The following is a 16,756-nucleotide window of genomic DNA, read 5'->3' on the forward strand; positions in this document are numbered from 1 at the left end:
TTGTTTAGAATAATGTGATCCTTTTATTATTAATATTCTAAAATAAAGTGAATCAAACCAGAATCTATAAAACATCTCCATCTTAAGTTCATAATGATACCAAAAATAACCTCAACTTAAGCCAGTTTTACAGAATGTACGCAGCACGAATTCCTATGTTATTAAAAGAGGTTTTCAGTGTACCCCTAACCACTCTTGGATTCCCTCAGAAAACACTAAGAAAAGATTTAAGAACAAGTAATTTATTTGGGAGGTAAGGGAAATGACCAGGCAGTGGGGAATGAGACAGATAAGACAAGGCAGCCAATAAAACATGGTACATTATCAAGCCAACTACCACTGTGGGCCACTGGAGCTTATCCCACTGGGGAAATTGGTTCTCTTGTAAAACACATGCCTCAGAGTTATCTTTCAAACATCCAACAGAGCCACAGTGCCCACACTCTATTCCTATGACCAGTCATTGGTTACAGGCTACTCCTGGGGTATGCTGAGAAGATGTCAATTCCCTGGTATGTATCAGCTGCCACTTAGATGGCAGAGCAATCTCTAATGGCAACAAAAAACCTTCAGACAATAAAATGCTACTGCTGGTCCCAGACACTGGGTGGATGGGCCCTGAAATGGTAAGGTTAGTTAATTTTGCCATTTTGCTGTCATGTGTTCTAAAAGATGATTCCTATTTGGTTCTAGAGGTTAAGAATACAGTTTAATTTTTACATATGTAATGATAGTCTAGGTCACCTTCAGGAAGATAATTTAACAGAAACTCTTGTTTGCTATCTGAAAAAAAGTAAGAAATCTTATTGGTCATTATCTTAGCCATAACACAATGTCATTTTTATCCTAGCAATATAAATATGAGATGATGTTAGGATGTTAAATGTCAAGTGTTTTCTCCAGATTAGTATTTACCAGTATTTATTCATTTTTCCTTTCATTCTAGTTGAAAGAATACAAAACCAGTGGGATGAAGTGCAGGAACACCTTCAGAACCGCAGGCAACAGTTGAATGAAATGTTAAAGGATTCAACACAATGGCTGGAAGCTAAGGAAGAAGCTGAGCAGGTTTTAGGACAGGCCAGAGGCAAGCTTGAGTCATGGAAGGAAGGTCCTTACACAATGGATGCAATCCAAAAGAAAATCACAGAAACCAAGGTTAGTATCAAATATGTCTTCTTTACTATTATTATTTCTTAAACTTTTTTATTGTTGTGTTGGATAGGGTACATTGTGGCATTTGCAGAAGTTCTTACAATGTATCAAATATATCATTGAATTTAAAGAAAATTACTGCTTATACTGAATACAATTATGCCATGGACTAATATTTCATGATTTTTAATATAAATTTGGTAAAAGAAAATTGTATTTAGACTAAAATTAACACTAAATTTTTTTATGTATTTTGAGACAAGTTCTCTCTATGGAGCCCATTCTGTCCTTAGACTTGTAATCCTCTTGCCTGGGCCTACCAAGTGCTAGGATTGCAGGTATCTGCTACCATGCTCAGCTGAATAAGTCAGAGTAAATATTAAAGGAAAAGTGATGGCTGAAATCAATCTTAGAGCTAGTTTTGATGTGGAGATAAGGGACTGTTTTTTACATTGTACAGTCTTTTAAGAACACTTCAAGTTGATGTACATACCATACTTCTGTAGTAGCATGAAGTCAGAAATTTGGGCTTAAATTCCTACCTAGGAAAAGTAACAGGTCTACTCCTTCTTACCATATTTACGAGCCCTAAATGGAGAAGTGAGGGAATAGGTATGAGGATAAGACAGGGTAATGGTATATTCTTACTTTTTCCCCATTCTCTGACCTTTAGCCCAACACATTCCTCTCCTCCTTCTTTTTTCCTACTCTTTCCCCCCAAACTTCATCAAATATCTGTTTGTTTAATAGTTTGTAGTTCCTCCAGATAAAACAAAAAGGAAAAAGAAAGAAAATAAAATTTATTTAACAAGTGTGTTTTATCAACCACTGTGCATTGTGCTTTATATGCATTTGATCCTTTCAAATGTTGCATTCATAGGTCAGTTGAAAATACCTTAACTGCAAAGCAATTTGGTACCATTTAGGGGAGTTTCTGCAGAGAACTAACATGGTAGGAATTTGATCAGATTGAGTATTTGACCAAAATCCTCTGCAGAATTTTTATCTGGTAGAAAAGGACTTTTCCTAAACAAATATCTGTTTGGTTATTTGTTGATTATACAACCAACATTGGTTATGTCATCTAAGAAGAAAGACATATAGTTTTCTTGGATGAAGCAGTTGGTTTTCACTTCTAAATTAGGCCACTCTGTGCTAAGTTGTAGTAAGAAATAAACCCTAAAATACCAATAGTTTAAGGCAATAAAGATTAATAAAATTAATTCCTTGGTTATAGTTCATTAGAAACTGACAACACCTTTTCAAGAGTTCTGTCCAAATGGTCATTTGGGGATAAACTTTTCCAGTTTTGGGAGACTATCATTTGAAACCATATGGTTACCCCAAAGCCACTGCAAGGAAAGGAAGAAAGGATGTGCTCCATCAATCCATGGTGTTTTATGCACAGGCTTGAAAATTCCACCACATCTCATTGACCAAGACTTTCTTCCAAACTTAATTTCAGGAAGACTAAATAGGATTAATGAGCTTTTAGTCAATCTCTGTCAGAGCCACTTCATCAAAGGAACTAGGCTGCTATAAAGACAAGATTTTCATTTATACAACATAAATGTTAGAAAGCCACATTGGATTTTAAGTCTTATCGTTAGCTTGTTGGAAGCAAAATGTAGGTGGATGTGAAATACTTGTTAACAACAACAGTTTTTCCAATGAATGAGCATAGATGCATTAGTAATTTCTAATGATCATTTTCCTAGTTCCTGGTCTATGTGAAAAATAGAATCCATGTGGTTATTCTTGGATGATCTGATCTTATCCATAAGATAAACTCCTTAAATTCAGGATACTTTGAATTTAAGGGATCACAGACCAAAGTAGTTAATGAATGAGAGTGAATTAGCAGGAAAAAAATTTTGGATTGGACTTTTGAGGGGAAGAGGACATAAGAAGCACATAATGATATGCTTGACTAGGGAAAAAGGAGTCTAGAAGGTGACAAATGAGTAAAAAACCTTCTCCTAAGAGAATCCTAAAAAGATGGCAAGTATAATGAAGGTTTGGTAGCTCTTAGAAGAGTAAGGAGCTTCCAATAAGAAACAAAAAAATTGTAAAAGTAAATATGAATGAAGAAAACAAAATAATCTTATCACCAAGCTGGGTGCTGGTGGTGCACGCCTGTAATCCTAGCTATTCAGGAGGCAGATATCAGAAGAATTGAGATTTGAAGTCACCCAAGCAAATAGTTCACAAGACCCTATCTCCAAAAAAAAAACCCATCACAAAAAAGCACTAATGGAGTGGCTGAAAGTGTAGGCCCTGAGTTCAAGCCCCAGTATTGTATAATAACAATAATCATCATCATCATCTCATTACCAAAACCAATAAAATATTTTAAACACCTAAAACAAAAATAGGATTGTATTCTAATTATTAACCTTATCAAACACTTAAAATTAATAAAAATTCCTTTTGAATGGTTGGTATCATAAAATGGCTCTGCTGTCATCTATGGAAATGGATATTTTTGTTTCTGTTCTGTGCTTTGGAATTTAATGATATACATTGCACATTCAATGTAAGCTCATAACACAGATAAAGATGACCACAGCTATAATTTCACCATCCACTTACTGAATGGCATATACTAAAACTAAAAGTAATCCTACTACAATACTCACTAAATATTAGTTTTTTGAGTACATTAAAAACTGTGCTAGTCATTTTACGTATATTGGTTTATTTCGTCTTCTCAAATACCCCCTATAAAAATGTTCTTATTGTCCATAGTTTGTAGAAAAGAAAATTGAAGGCTTGAGAATTTAGGCAACTCCCTCTGAAAGCAATAGAACTGTGATGTGAATATATAGCAATTGCACTTGTAGATGACCTCACAGGATTTCTCTTCCACCTATTGTCTGGAAATTGAAAAAACACCATAAGGATATGAAAGAGAGACAACTGACAACTAAGATTATATTTTATTACTAATAAGTCAACTGGCAGAAAATGAAAATAGTGAAATATATATTGGGGGAAAGTTTTTTGTGTTTTTTTCTTCTATGAAAAACTAAAAAGATAATTGCAAATTGACTTCCATTAGTAATTCTTCTAAAGTTAGGGGACAGATAAAATGGAAGTTTGATCTTTATGTGTAATGTGTTATCACTTAGAATTTTCTTTTAAGAGGAGAATATGAAATCAAACATGAGAAGACACTGGATAATTTGGCCAGGATCTCCGTCCACATAAATTTTTTTCTGAGCCTCTGTGCCTAAGATTACCAAGAGGACCTGTGAGCCTCATAAGGCAATCATCAGGGTTGGAGAACTGTGATTACAGCAACCAGCCTCCCTTATAACACCATCACTGATGACTACCTTGTCACTAATGAGCAGTAATGAAATGGTCTCAAAGGCAATCACCAGCACTATAATCTTTTAAAATTTAAATCAATCACCATACCTGAACCTTAAAAATATCACCAGCAATCCTGATATATTAATGAGTTATAATTGTTCATCCTCATCTGTAATTTCTTCTATATATTATCTACATTTATTTTAATTATGTCCTAATAATGTGGGTGATTTACAAATTCTGATATTTAAGTTTGGTATCATTGTATGAATATTATCAAGGTTGCTATATAACATTTAGTCATTATTTTTAGCTCTTTATAGTAATTTATTAAGTTCCATTTTTAACTCTTTTCTTACTGGGTTGACATTGTGGGAACCTCTTCCTCTCGGTTAAAAAAATAGTGGAGAAGGAATGTACACACTAATAACCCATTCACATAATAAAATCAAACCTGAGATAGCATCTAGAAAGAGGCCATCTAAAAAATGTGGACACAGTAGAAAGAAATAGCAAAGGAGAACCCTGACTGGGCAAAAGAATGGTCTGCAATAGCAAAGGATTTTTGATAAGCAAGTCATTAAGACCTATCCATAGGATATTTATAATTTCTCCCTTTGCTATATAACCCTGAATTTTTCTCAAACAAAAACATGAATTTAAAAGTAGTTGATTTTGTTAACCACATGTCTTCATTTGATCTTCTCCACAGATCTGGTACAACAATGTTCTTTTGAAATAGAAAGACAGATGTTAGGAAAAAACATACAAGATTTCCATCCTAAACAAAATCCCTGCCAATAGGCCATGACAAAATACTGTGAGAGATTGTGCCATTTAAAACTTTCAAAAGAAGCAAAAACAGTACACAGTTGGCACCTAAATCTGCCAGCAGTGATCATCATGGGATTTATTTCATTTGGCAGATTCTTGGTTGAGTTCATAAACTGTTCCCTAGGCTATTAAGATTGGTCTAAACTTGGTGATAGATTCCTTGGAAAAATTATCTCTTGATCATTTTAAACTTTCTTTTCCTGTGTCAAGAGAGATTTGCCCAGGCTCAGAGTTTTCATTTATTTTTTCCCCTTTCAGCTTCTGAAAGAGAAATTCCTTTTTTGTCTACATTGTGATTGCTTTTGTGTCAAATTCAGCATAAAAGCTTTTCAAATGTGATGGCATTAGCTGTTTTGTACTTGGCTGAGCTAAGAGTACATGAATTCAATAGAGAAGTGAAATCTTGTTTGAGTCTAGATGATTTTGTTATATGATACTTAGAACTATCTGAAGCAAGAAATCCAATAATTTTCAAATTATTAAATAAACATTTCTAAGGCTGCAAAATCCCTATGTTTTAAAAATATTCTTTAGGGAACTTGTAACACAGATACACTGTAATCATGTAATTAATTTGCAAACTTAAACTTGTTATTTATAATAACTACAGTGGCTATTTAAGGATCTCAAATTATTTTAGTAGGAAAGAAAGTAATCAGAGAGAACTTTTTCAAATATAGAAGTAAAGTCCTACATTTTTAATTATTTGGGGAAGGATGGATCTGCCTTAAAGATATATGTTCAGTAATGGAAACTGAATTCTTCTTTTATGTATTGTGTTTACTTTTTTAATGTAATACAAAAATTAAATCCTCAAATTGACCCACACTAGTAGTTTGAGGTTTGAATTTCTGATACAATAATGAAATACAGTATCAGAAATCTTCTTGTCAGGACTTACCATTTCTTCATGCATTTTTTAAAATTCCTGTTTGCTCTCCCCTAAAGCTTCCACATGATTAAGGAGAAAGAATCAATAAGCTAATAGTGGTTTTCCTCTTAAAGTATGTATGAAGCTATTAAACTCCTCAAAGCATATAGAATGCATCTTACATTGCTGATAGAGCACAGGTACTAATGGGCTAGTTTCCCCAGGTGCTGCTGTATTATATAAATATTTAATGCAGAGCCACCGTGTCTTGCATTACTTTATGCTCTGATTGCACCATATTTTGCCTAGTTTTCACAGTTTAACTTATTTCATTCTTGAAAATATAGTGTGGCAACTCTGGAAATTCACTCCACAAAAGCAATGAAAATGCCGGCAAATTTTGTTAAAATTACATTTTCTTAACTCTAGAAATTAACCATAGACTGGCATCAAATCTCTAAACTGTTGAGCTTCTATAAGAACAGTAAGGTTGGAGGCTTTTCAGATTTTCTCATCGTTTTCTCCCAGTTTCACCATAGTCTTGAAGATCAGTAACCTTGCAGCCATGGTAGCTATGAAAACTAGCAGGCTTATAGCCACCAGAAAGGGTAGATAGGATTGGAATTTCTCAAAAAGACAATTCACAGAGCATTGTCACTATTTGACCTGTCTTACAACTCCCTGGGTGGGTGGTGGGGGGGACCTCCATACATAGAGCCTTGTCATTATTTGACCTGACTTACAGATTATTACCTAGTAAAAGCTGTATATCCAGGTGCCTTGTCCAAACCAATCAGCAGCAGTTCTTTAACATAAAAGCTTCCTCAGGCTATGATATTGGTTGAGATAAACATGGGTCTGGAAAAAAACTTTAAGTGAAGATCTGGAAAATGAAATGTCCACAGGGGACTTTAACATGTTCTGACATATTCCTGGAGGATAGAAAAGGCCTTGGGCATGTCTTAACAAATAGTATCAATAAAGAGATAGAAATTGAGGATACATCAGTGGGGATAATACAGTCAGAGAAACAGGAAAAAAATTAAGAAAACATATGAAGCAAAAACTGACAGAATTGAAGGAAGAAATACACAATTCCACAAAAACAGACCTTCTCACTTTCAGTAATAGAATGTGTAGACAGATGAACAAGAAAACAGACACTTGAATAACACTATAAACTTACAAGACCAAACAGACCTCTATACAACATTCTACCCTGTATGGAGTGGAATAACAATAAAATACACATTCTTCTCAATGACTCAAGAAATACTCTCCAGCATGGACCAAATTCTGGGCTATAAAATGAGTCTGAATTTGGATTGTAAGAAATCAATAACAAGTAAATTTAAGAATTTAGAAATATAAGAAAATTATATAACACATGCTTAAGTAATGGATAGGTCAAAGAAAAAATAAAAAAGGAAAACAAAAATACGTTGAGCCAGGCACTAGTGGCTCACACCTGTAATCCTAGCTACTCAGGAGGCACAGATCAGGGGGATCGTGGTTCAAAGCCAGCCCAGGAAAATAGTTCACAAGACCCTATGTTGAAAAATGCATCACAAAGAAGGGCTGGTAGAGTGGCTGAAAGTACAGGCCCTGAGTTCAAACCCCAGTACTACAAACACACACATACACACACACACACACACACACCATTCCAAAACTAATGGGAGGCAGCTAAAGTAATGCTTAGAATAAAATCTGTAACTCTGACCACCTATATTAAAAAATAAGAAGTTTCAAATTAATAACCCAATCTTCTACTTTTAAAAACTAGAAAAAGAAGGAAAAAATCTAAGGCAATCTGAAGTAATAGATGCTAGAGTAAAAATAAATAAACTAGAGAAAATAAATATGTAGAGAAAATCAACATATTTTTAAGACATTTCCTAAAAGAAAACATACACATAGCCAACACATGAAAAAATATCAAACATCACTAATTGTCAAGGAAATACAAATTAAAATTGGCATGAGATATGAATCTCATACCTGTTAATGACTATTATCAAAAAATAAAAGATAACAAGTGCTGGCAAGGATGTAGAACAAAAGGAACCCCTGTATGCCATTGGGAATATAAATTAGAGCAGCCACTGTAAAGAGCAGTATAGAAGTTTCTCAAGAAACTTAAAACAGTATTACCTTGATCCAAGTGATTCCACTGCTAGAAATACATCAAAAAGAATTGAAATCAATATATTGACAAGATATCTATACTTTCATGTTTATTGCAGCATTATTCACAATAGCCAAACTCTGAAATCAACCTAAGCATTCGTCAACAGATAATGGATAAATAAAATGTAGTATATATACACAGTGTAATACTATAAAACCTTTCAAAATAATAAAATTCTACCATTTGTGAGAGAATAGATGAACCTGAAGGACAATATTCTAAGTGAAATAAATCAGTCACAGGAAGAAAATGCCACGTGATGTCAAGCTTATAAAAGTAGAGAATAGAACAGTGGTTACCAGAGGCTCATGGTTTGGGCATAGAGAATGTTGGTTCAGGGTTTCATTTAGACAGAAGAATAAGTTTTCAAGATTTATTACATAATTCATTGACCATAATTAATAGCAATGAATTATATATCTCAGATTTGCTTTAAAAGTACACTTTGAATGTGCTTTTTATTTTACAAAAACAAAAATGAAAATAATATGAGGCAATGGCTATGTTAATCAGCTCAATATAATCATTCCAGAATGTACACCTATATCAAATCATTGCATTGTACTCCATAAATGTATACAATTATTATTTGCCAATTAAAAATAAAGTTGGGGGCTGGAATGTAGTTCAGTGGTAGAGTGCTTGCCTATCATTCATGAGGCCCTAATTGGATTCCCAGAACCCAAAATGAAAAAAACAAAAAAATTGCATATTTAAAATAAATAGGTTTTTATACTTTTTTTAAATGATAAATATTATAATGAAATATTTTATAAGGGAACATAGAGCTAAATATAGGAAAGAAAACTTTAAAACTACTACAATAATAAATATGAATACAAGGGATTAGGCAATATTTTCTTAGCTATCACATGAAATGCAAATGTGATAAAGAAAAAAATATATAAATTGTACTTCATCAAAATTAAAACTTCTGTGCTGCAATCAATATCATAAAGTGAATAGTAAATCTAGAGAATGAGAGAAAGTATTTCAAATCACATATCTGGCAAAGAACATACAAAGTCTGATTAACTCAACAACCAAAAAGATAAATAACCCAATTACAGATGCAAAAACAATTTGAGTAGAAATTTCTCCAAAGAAGATGTATAAATGTTCTTAAGTATATGAAAACATGGTTATTGTCACTAATAATTAAGAAAATACACAATGGAATATTATTGAGCTATAAAGAAGGAGGAAACTGTATCATTTGTAGGAAAATGGGTGGAACTAGAGGTCAACATGTTAAGAGAAATAACCCATATGGGGAAAGACAAATACCACATGTTGTCTCTCATTTGCAGAACCTAGTCCTTAGAAATGAATGACATGAATATAAAACAGGTTCTGTTTGGGGTTGGGTACCAATAGAAGGGGGAGGCCAAAAGGAGAGGGTAAGGAGGGAGGTAAATATGGCCAAAGTACTTTGTACATATGAATGAAAATAGACTAGTGAAACCTGTTGAAATGGTTTTAAGAAGGAAGGACAGGATGAAAGGGAGGGCTACAGAGGTGAATTTGATTGGGGTACATTGTATACATGTATGGAAATAACACAATGAAACCTTTTAAAATAACATATGCTAATAAAATGTTTTTAAAAAAGAAAATATAATTGAAAATCACAATGATATACACACTTAGGATCGCTAAAATAAGGAAGACAATGGCAAGTGTTGACAGGGTTGTAGAACAATTGGAACCCTGATGTGCTGTCAATGGGAATTTAAAATGCTGAAACATTTTGCGAAAACGTCTGTCAGTTACCAGAAATACAAAATATGAAGGTACCAAATGACATAACCTTTCCAGGTATATACTCAAAAGCAATGCAAATATATGTATACACAAAACCTTTGTACACGTGTCTATGATAGCTTTATTTATAACAGCCAAAAATCAGAACCAGCCCAAATGTACATCAGTGAATAAACACATAAACAAAATGTGATACATCCAGCAATAGGATATTTTTCATCAATAAAAAGGAATGAAGTACTGATCTATAACTATAGCATGGATGAACTTAAAAAACGTTATGATAATTGATAATACCAGCCAGAAAAGACCAGATATTGTTTAAGTCCATTTATATGAAATACCAGTAAAGGATGGGGAAGGGAGAGAATGAGTACTGGAAAGTAGCTGTTAATGGCATGGGGATTCTTTTTGGAGGGAAGAAAATATTCCAAAATTAAATTATGTCAATGATTGCACAACTGTAAAAATACTAAAAGCTACTAAGTTGTGCACTTTAAATGGGTGAATTTAACAGTATGTGAATTATATATCAACAAAGCAGCTTTTAAAAGCCTATCTACACATCATGAATACTACAGATCTTTTCTTATTCCTTAAAGTGCATAAGGAGCTATTGGATACTTGTGAACATCGATGCAGTCTACCACAGTAAGCTCATGGGTTTTGAAAAGTCACTAAGAAAATGCTACTTTCTGGAGATCTGTCCTCTGGCACTCTCTCTGAGTCATTTCCACCCAACCATTTCTACACCCTCTCAAACAGACTTCTCTTAGATGCCTGGGGTAGCTGGATGATTTGTTAATTACAACACTTCTTAAGCCTTTTTAATAAAATCAGCAAATTAAAGTGAGAGCCCAGATAAAGAAAATGGTTTCCAAAATGTCATAATGAAATTAAGGTAATGAAGCACTTGGAGGACTCTCCTCCTTTCCTTTTGTATAAAACTTATTCCAAAGAACCTAGAAGAGAAATGGGGCCTGAAAGTAAAGAGGGGGAAAAATAAATTGTATGCCATTAGTTTAATTATAAAAATTCATTACATGAAGCCATGTAAGACAGAAAATAATGGAACTATAATGGGTTGGCCGATAACACATTTACTAGCCTGCTCTGAGCTTGTAGTCATTGTTGAAAGGACAAAAAAGTAACACTGTTGGTATGTAGTCCTCAAAGCTATTGAAAAGATTAATCATTTCCAGTAAGCTGGAAAATGAGGACCATTTTCTTAAATATTATCCCCTGTATAGAGTGTTACTTTCTGAAACAGAGTTGTTTGGCAATGTCAAAGGTTTAATAGATGAGTCTTGAAGTTAATGTTCAGAGGCTTTACTTTTAAAATAGCTTACTTACAGATATTTTAACATTTCTATTATAAATCTATAAAGAGTTTTTATAGGTCATTTTAATTCACACAAGGAAAAAGGAAATTGGATTTCTTTTCCCAATAAGGATTTATAGAACATTAATTCATACTTAGGGCTAAATTGTTTAGTGATTTTTAAGATAAACTAAATGTGTATTTTTCTGCTGTTTTTGTTTGAAAATGTCTTACTTTATTATATAAAATAATTTTCCAATCATGCTATTATCATTGAAAAGATTATTTCATATTCTTCAAAGTTTGGTTATGATAAAGACAATTATTTTCTTTAACTCCTATATATGGAAGCATTTCTTTTCCAACTGGATTGAACCCTGAGTTGAGAGTCCAGAGAGCAGCATTTTTGATGCCTTTTTTATTAATGATATCATCTTGAATGAGTCATTCAATTTTCAGAGCTTTTGAATTTTTATGCAGAAAATTATGAGAGAAAAAGTAGATAACAAAAGATGAATGTGGGTATGTTGGTAGGAGTCTTATATTTGAGGTCCTTCTAATCCAAGGACAGATTTGGATTTTGTCATGTTTGTAACAGGGACCCACTGAAAGGTTTTATACAGAGGAGCACAGAAGTTTCATTCATATCACAAAAAGATCATTTATATACTTATATGTAGATAAAAAGGCTAGCTCGAGAGTAGAAGGAGGGAACCAATAAAAAAGATTATTGCAGAGTATGAGCAAGAGCTGATGAGAATCTAAATTAAGGTAGTGTAGATGTACCTTCCTTGGGGGTGTGCACCCTACCTCCTTCACCAGTTAAGGATCAATTCATAATCAAAGAGAATAGAAAATTGAGTCAGGGACAGACTTGGGGCACATTAATATTTAAGGGACAGGCAAGAAAAAGAAATACTTGAAGTATATAAGAGAACAGAGACCACCTAAAGAGAGGGAGCCCAAAAACGAAAAGAACTTCAAGGAAATGAGAATAGTCAACAGCACCAGTAGCTGCAAATACATCAAGTAAGTGAGAACCTAAATCTTTCCACAAACACTGGCCATTGCTAACTGCATCAGTTAATTATTTTCTTGAAAATGATGCGATCACAAACAACCTCAAAATATCAGTTGCACACAGCAGTAAGTACATACGGCCTTTCCATGGATGAGGTGGCACTTCCTACTTCAGGTTGATTGAGGCAGCACTGGATGAGCAGTCTAGCCCAGGGCATGTTTGTCCTGTGGTGATCAGGAAATGCAAAAGGGCTAGCTCCACTGCACAAACACATTTCAATCCTCTGCTTGTGTCATTTCTATTAATTTAAGATTAGGCAAAGCAAGCCATATGGTCAAGCTCAGTGTTAGGGGCAGGGAATTAAACTCAGCCTTTTGTAGGAAAAACTTCAAAGTTACGTAGAGCATGGATGCAGGAAGAGGTAAAGAATTAAGGACAATAATTCAATTGCTATAGTGACTTCTGTCAGAAGAGTTTTAGTGGAATGGTGATGGCAGAAGCCTGATTATGATGAATTGTAGAGTGGCAGAAAAGTAACCAATTTGAGATAACAAGTGAGTATTTGCCTTATGAAGAGTGTACTGTGAAAGGAAAGAAAATGATAGAGTCCAGATTTTTGTTGTTCTCATTTAAACATGAGAAAGATACTCTTATTTGAAGGCTGTGGAGAAGGACCCTGCAGAGAGGCAAGAAGTTGGAACACACCAAGTTGGAGGGAGTACACGGAGGAGGATCCCAGAATAGATGGGTGTCCAGATGGTGAAAGCAACTTCCAATAGCTAAAGATTTGCCTCTTCCTCTGAGACTGGAGAGAATGCAAGATGTAAAGTCTGATGTTCCATGAAATTTATCCTTGAGTCACTAAATTACCCCTGTGAAATTGTAGGTGGGGTCATTTGCTATGAGATTTCTTTCAGTTCATATTGTCAGGGTTCAGTCTGGAAACTACACTAGATAGTTTAAAGCAAGGGAATTTAATACAGAAAACTGGTTCTATGGGTAGTGGTGGCACTGAACATTGCCACAAGAGATAGTGAATTAACTCCAAATTTAGCAACTTCAGTGAACTTTGTCACTTCAAGGGCTGGAGAGCCAAGTGTTAACAAAGCCCAGAAACCAAAGTGATCTGGTGCTAACTCCACTGTGGAGGCTGCACAGCAGGTACTGGAAGTACTATCAAGGCAGAGATTGAACAGTGGGAAATGGAGACACAGAAGAGATGCTGACAAAATAGAGAGAGAAAGGGAGAGATTATTAAGTTTCATCCTTTTCCCTGCTTATTGTTGGCCTGATCCAGCAAGAAGCCAGCTAGCAAGAGATCCTGGAAAATTCTTACCTCTTTCATGGTTTAGTCCATCTACCATACTAAGTAGAGTAAGGGCAGAAAATGCATCTAAGATTTAGTAAGCTGTTAGTTGTTAGCTCAGGGAGCTAATTTTTCTCATGAATCCCTTAGTTGAAAAATGCAAACACAGTATCCAAGACAAAACAACAGAAATCTAATACTTAGAACTTTTTATCTGTAAGTGTATTAGGATCCTATTTTACATTTTTCCAAGCAATTTGATTTTGGTTTTGACACCTGGTGACATGGCTAAGGCATAGGCAGAGTAAGTAACCCTATCCTGTTTTACAGATGACAAAACTGAGGCTCAAGAATTTAATGACTTTTGTAAAATCAATCCTGCAAGACAATGGACAAACAAGGCTTCCTGGGAAGGTGGCTTCTTGTTACTCCTCACAACTTTTTATGAAGCTCCTTTGAGACAGTCATTAAAATTTTTAAAACCTGGAAGCATGGCTCAAGCAATAGAGAGCCTACCTGGCCAATTCAAACTCTAGTTAAAATAAATAAATAAATAAAAACTAGTTCACCTGGAATAAATGTAGGTTGATATCCCAAACCACATTTTATAAGAAAGTTTACATAATGCTCAATTTTAAATTTTTAATTAAGTGTCTATGCACATAATTTTATCTTCTAAGTTAAAGGGCGATCTTTACAGTTGTTGTTTTTGTAGACATAGTCTATAAAACAGCCAGCCACTTGCTTTCCATTCAGTAGGGCCTCACACTGTGTTGAATACAGGTGTGATTCATTAAAAAGAAAGTAGTAGTAATTCTAGCAATACTGACTGATAATGATAGCTAACATTTATTTCATTCTTTGGGTAAGCCAGACACCTTTGTGTTTTCCCTGAATTTTCTAAATTAATCTTTATAATCTTCTTTCAAAACAGGTATTGTTAGTATTCCTATTGTATAAAGGAGGAAACTGAGGAACAGATAATAACTTTCCCATTTGTCACATAACTACTGATTAAGCCAGCATATAAACCCAGCAGATTAGTTCTATTGTACAGACTTTTAACTACTCTCTTCTTCCTGCTTTTCTCCTATGTAGATCTAATACAGATAAAGAGTTCCTAAAAATGAAAAATGAGAGAAACATTGAAACAAAAAAAATGTAATATTCAAACATCTTAAAATTATTTCAGTTTGTCTCATAGTCCACAATCATTTTTTTCTGCCCAAGACAATACATATTACAGCAGTATCAAATTAGGTTTGAATATGAAATATTTCTTTCTTGGTTGGACACACAATCTTTGGGGAGTTTAGCGTTTTATATTCCTCATAGAAAACACACACATACATATATATACACACACCCACAAAGTCATCTTTTTTACAGGCTAATAGTCAGAGTATTTTAAATTTCTTCACACACCATTATCACCACACAAGCAATTCCCTATAGGGTACACCATTGTAAATGGAATTCAGAAAGAAAAAAGGGTGCATGTGAAGCCTATTGTATTTTTGAATTTACACTCCTACTGAGGTCTGGAGTCATCCCAGTAGTAAATTTCACAGTGCTAGGCAAAGCTGGTCAAGGTCATGGTTCCTAGTATGAATGTCACTTGGGTAAAGCTCAAGGTGGCTAGCATAACTTAAGAAGAAGGTAAACAGTTCTGGTAATGTCTTTCAGAGAAAAGGAAGCTATGGTTGAGAACCTTTGTGTTTAGATAAGGCCCATCTAGTTCTCCATGTTAATCAAGGTCAGTGAGAGTTATCCTTTTTAATCCTGCATCCTCACAAAAGCCAGGCAGTATTCAGTGATCATTAGTGGTCACTCAAGATTTCGTTAGGTATTGCAACTTTAACTTTCACTGTGAATACAATTTTAGAGAGAAATATATGGCTTGTGCATTTCTCTTTTCAAGCATATCTCAAAAAACTGGTTTGAAATGAATCCTGGTCCTTGTACTATCTTTTTACTATAAAGTCTCTAATTTAACTCTGATGTATTTCTTTCAGAGACTTTGGAAAATCCAAGCATAGTTTGCAACTTACACCTCTCAGTATTTTATGATCTGTAGATAATTTTTAGACATATCCCATATATTTTTTAAGTTAAGCAGGATTATTGTGATGTAATTGACACACAAAACAGCATTTATGTACTGCATAAAATTTGATGGATATATTTCTGTGTATATTAAAAATATACATATAACCGTGAAACCATTCAAAGAGTGTGTCATCTTATACCTAGACTTTTCAAATAGCAGTCCATGAGTAAGGATGGCTTCTAAGATTGTTTAACTTAAGTCAATGATTTTAATTATATATTCATTAAAATTTTTATATTCTGTATTCCTAAGCCAATACATACATGTTCTGATGTTAGTTCATTATAAGTATTTGTTTAGTAACTGAATCCTTTTGAAAAAAGAATTGCCTTGGAGAATGATAAACCAGATTGTTAGTCTCAGTTTGGTAGATGATTTTGCTTATCAATTAGAGAATTAATAGATTATAAATAATGAGCTCTTCTTTTATTTTTTGCCAATGTTGATGTTTGAACTCAGGACTCACACTTGCTAGGCGGGTGGTCTGTTACTTGAACCATGGTTATTTTAGAATCTCAAGTTTTTGCCTCAGAACTGAAAGTCAAGCTGAGATTACAAACCAGGGCTGTCAGCTATCCTGCCCCCCCCACCTCCAACCACTGAGTCCCCCAGTGAGAGCTCTTCTTTTAAAAGGCAAATGTCATCCTCTGGATAGTAAGGGCTAATTGGCCTTTTATATCTTAGTACACATTATTTTAAAACTTTAGATTTGGCTGAAGTGAAGAAAGGAAGGGAAGATAATTTTGCACCCTAAGAAATTTCTAGAAAAGGCAAGCTTTTGGGGGGGTGGTTATTTCACCTTAGAAGAGGTTGTTTCACCTAAGAAGAGCTTTTGGCTAGTGTGGGAATGTGAAAAGTAGAAAAT

At 34.2% G+C, this 16,756-nt stretch overlaps 1 protein-coding gene across 13 annotated transcripts in view; it reads left to right on the forward strand.

Moving 5' to 3' along the window:
- Positions 1-16,756, forward strand: part of Dmd (dystrophin) — a 2,168,746-nt gene that overhangs the window by 1,612,855 nt on the left and 539,135 nt on the right. For all 13 annotated transcript variants that reach the window (XM_074062730.1, XM_074062731.1, XM_074062740.1 and 10 more), the window contains one exon: positions 947-1,158. In XM_074062730.1, coding sequence (XP_073918831.1) covers positions 947-1,158 — 212 coding nt within the window. The remainder of the gene's footprint in view (positions 1-946; positions 1,159-16,756) is intronic.

Source organism: Castor canadensis, chromosome X (assembly GCF_047511655.1).
Source record: "Castor canadensis chromosome X, mCasCan1.hap1v2, whole genome shotgun sequence".
NCBI lineage: Eukaryota > Metazoa > Chordata > Mammalia > Rodentia > Castoridae > Castor > Castor canadensis.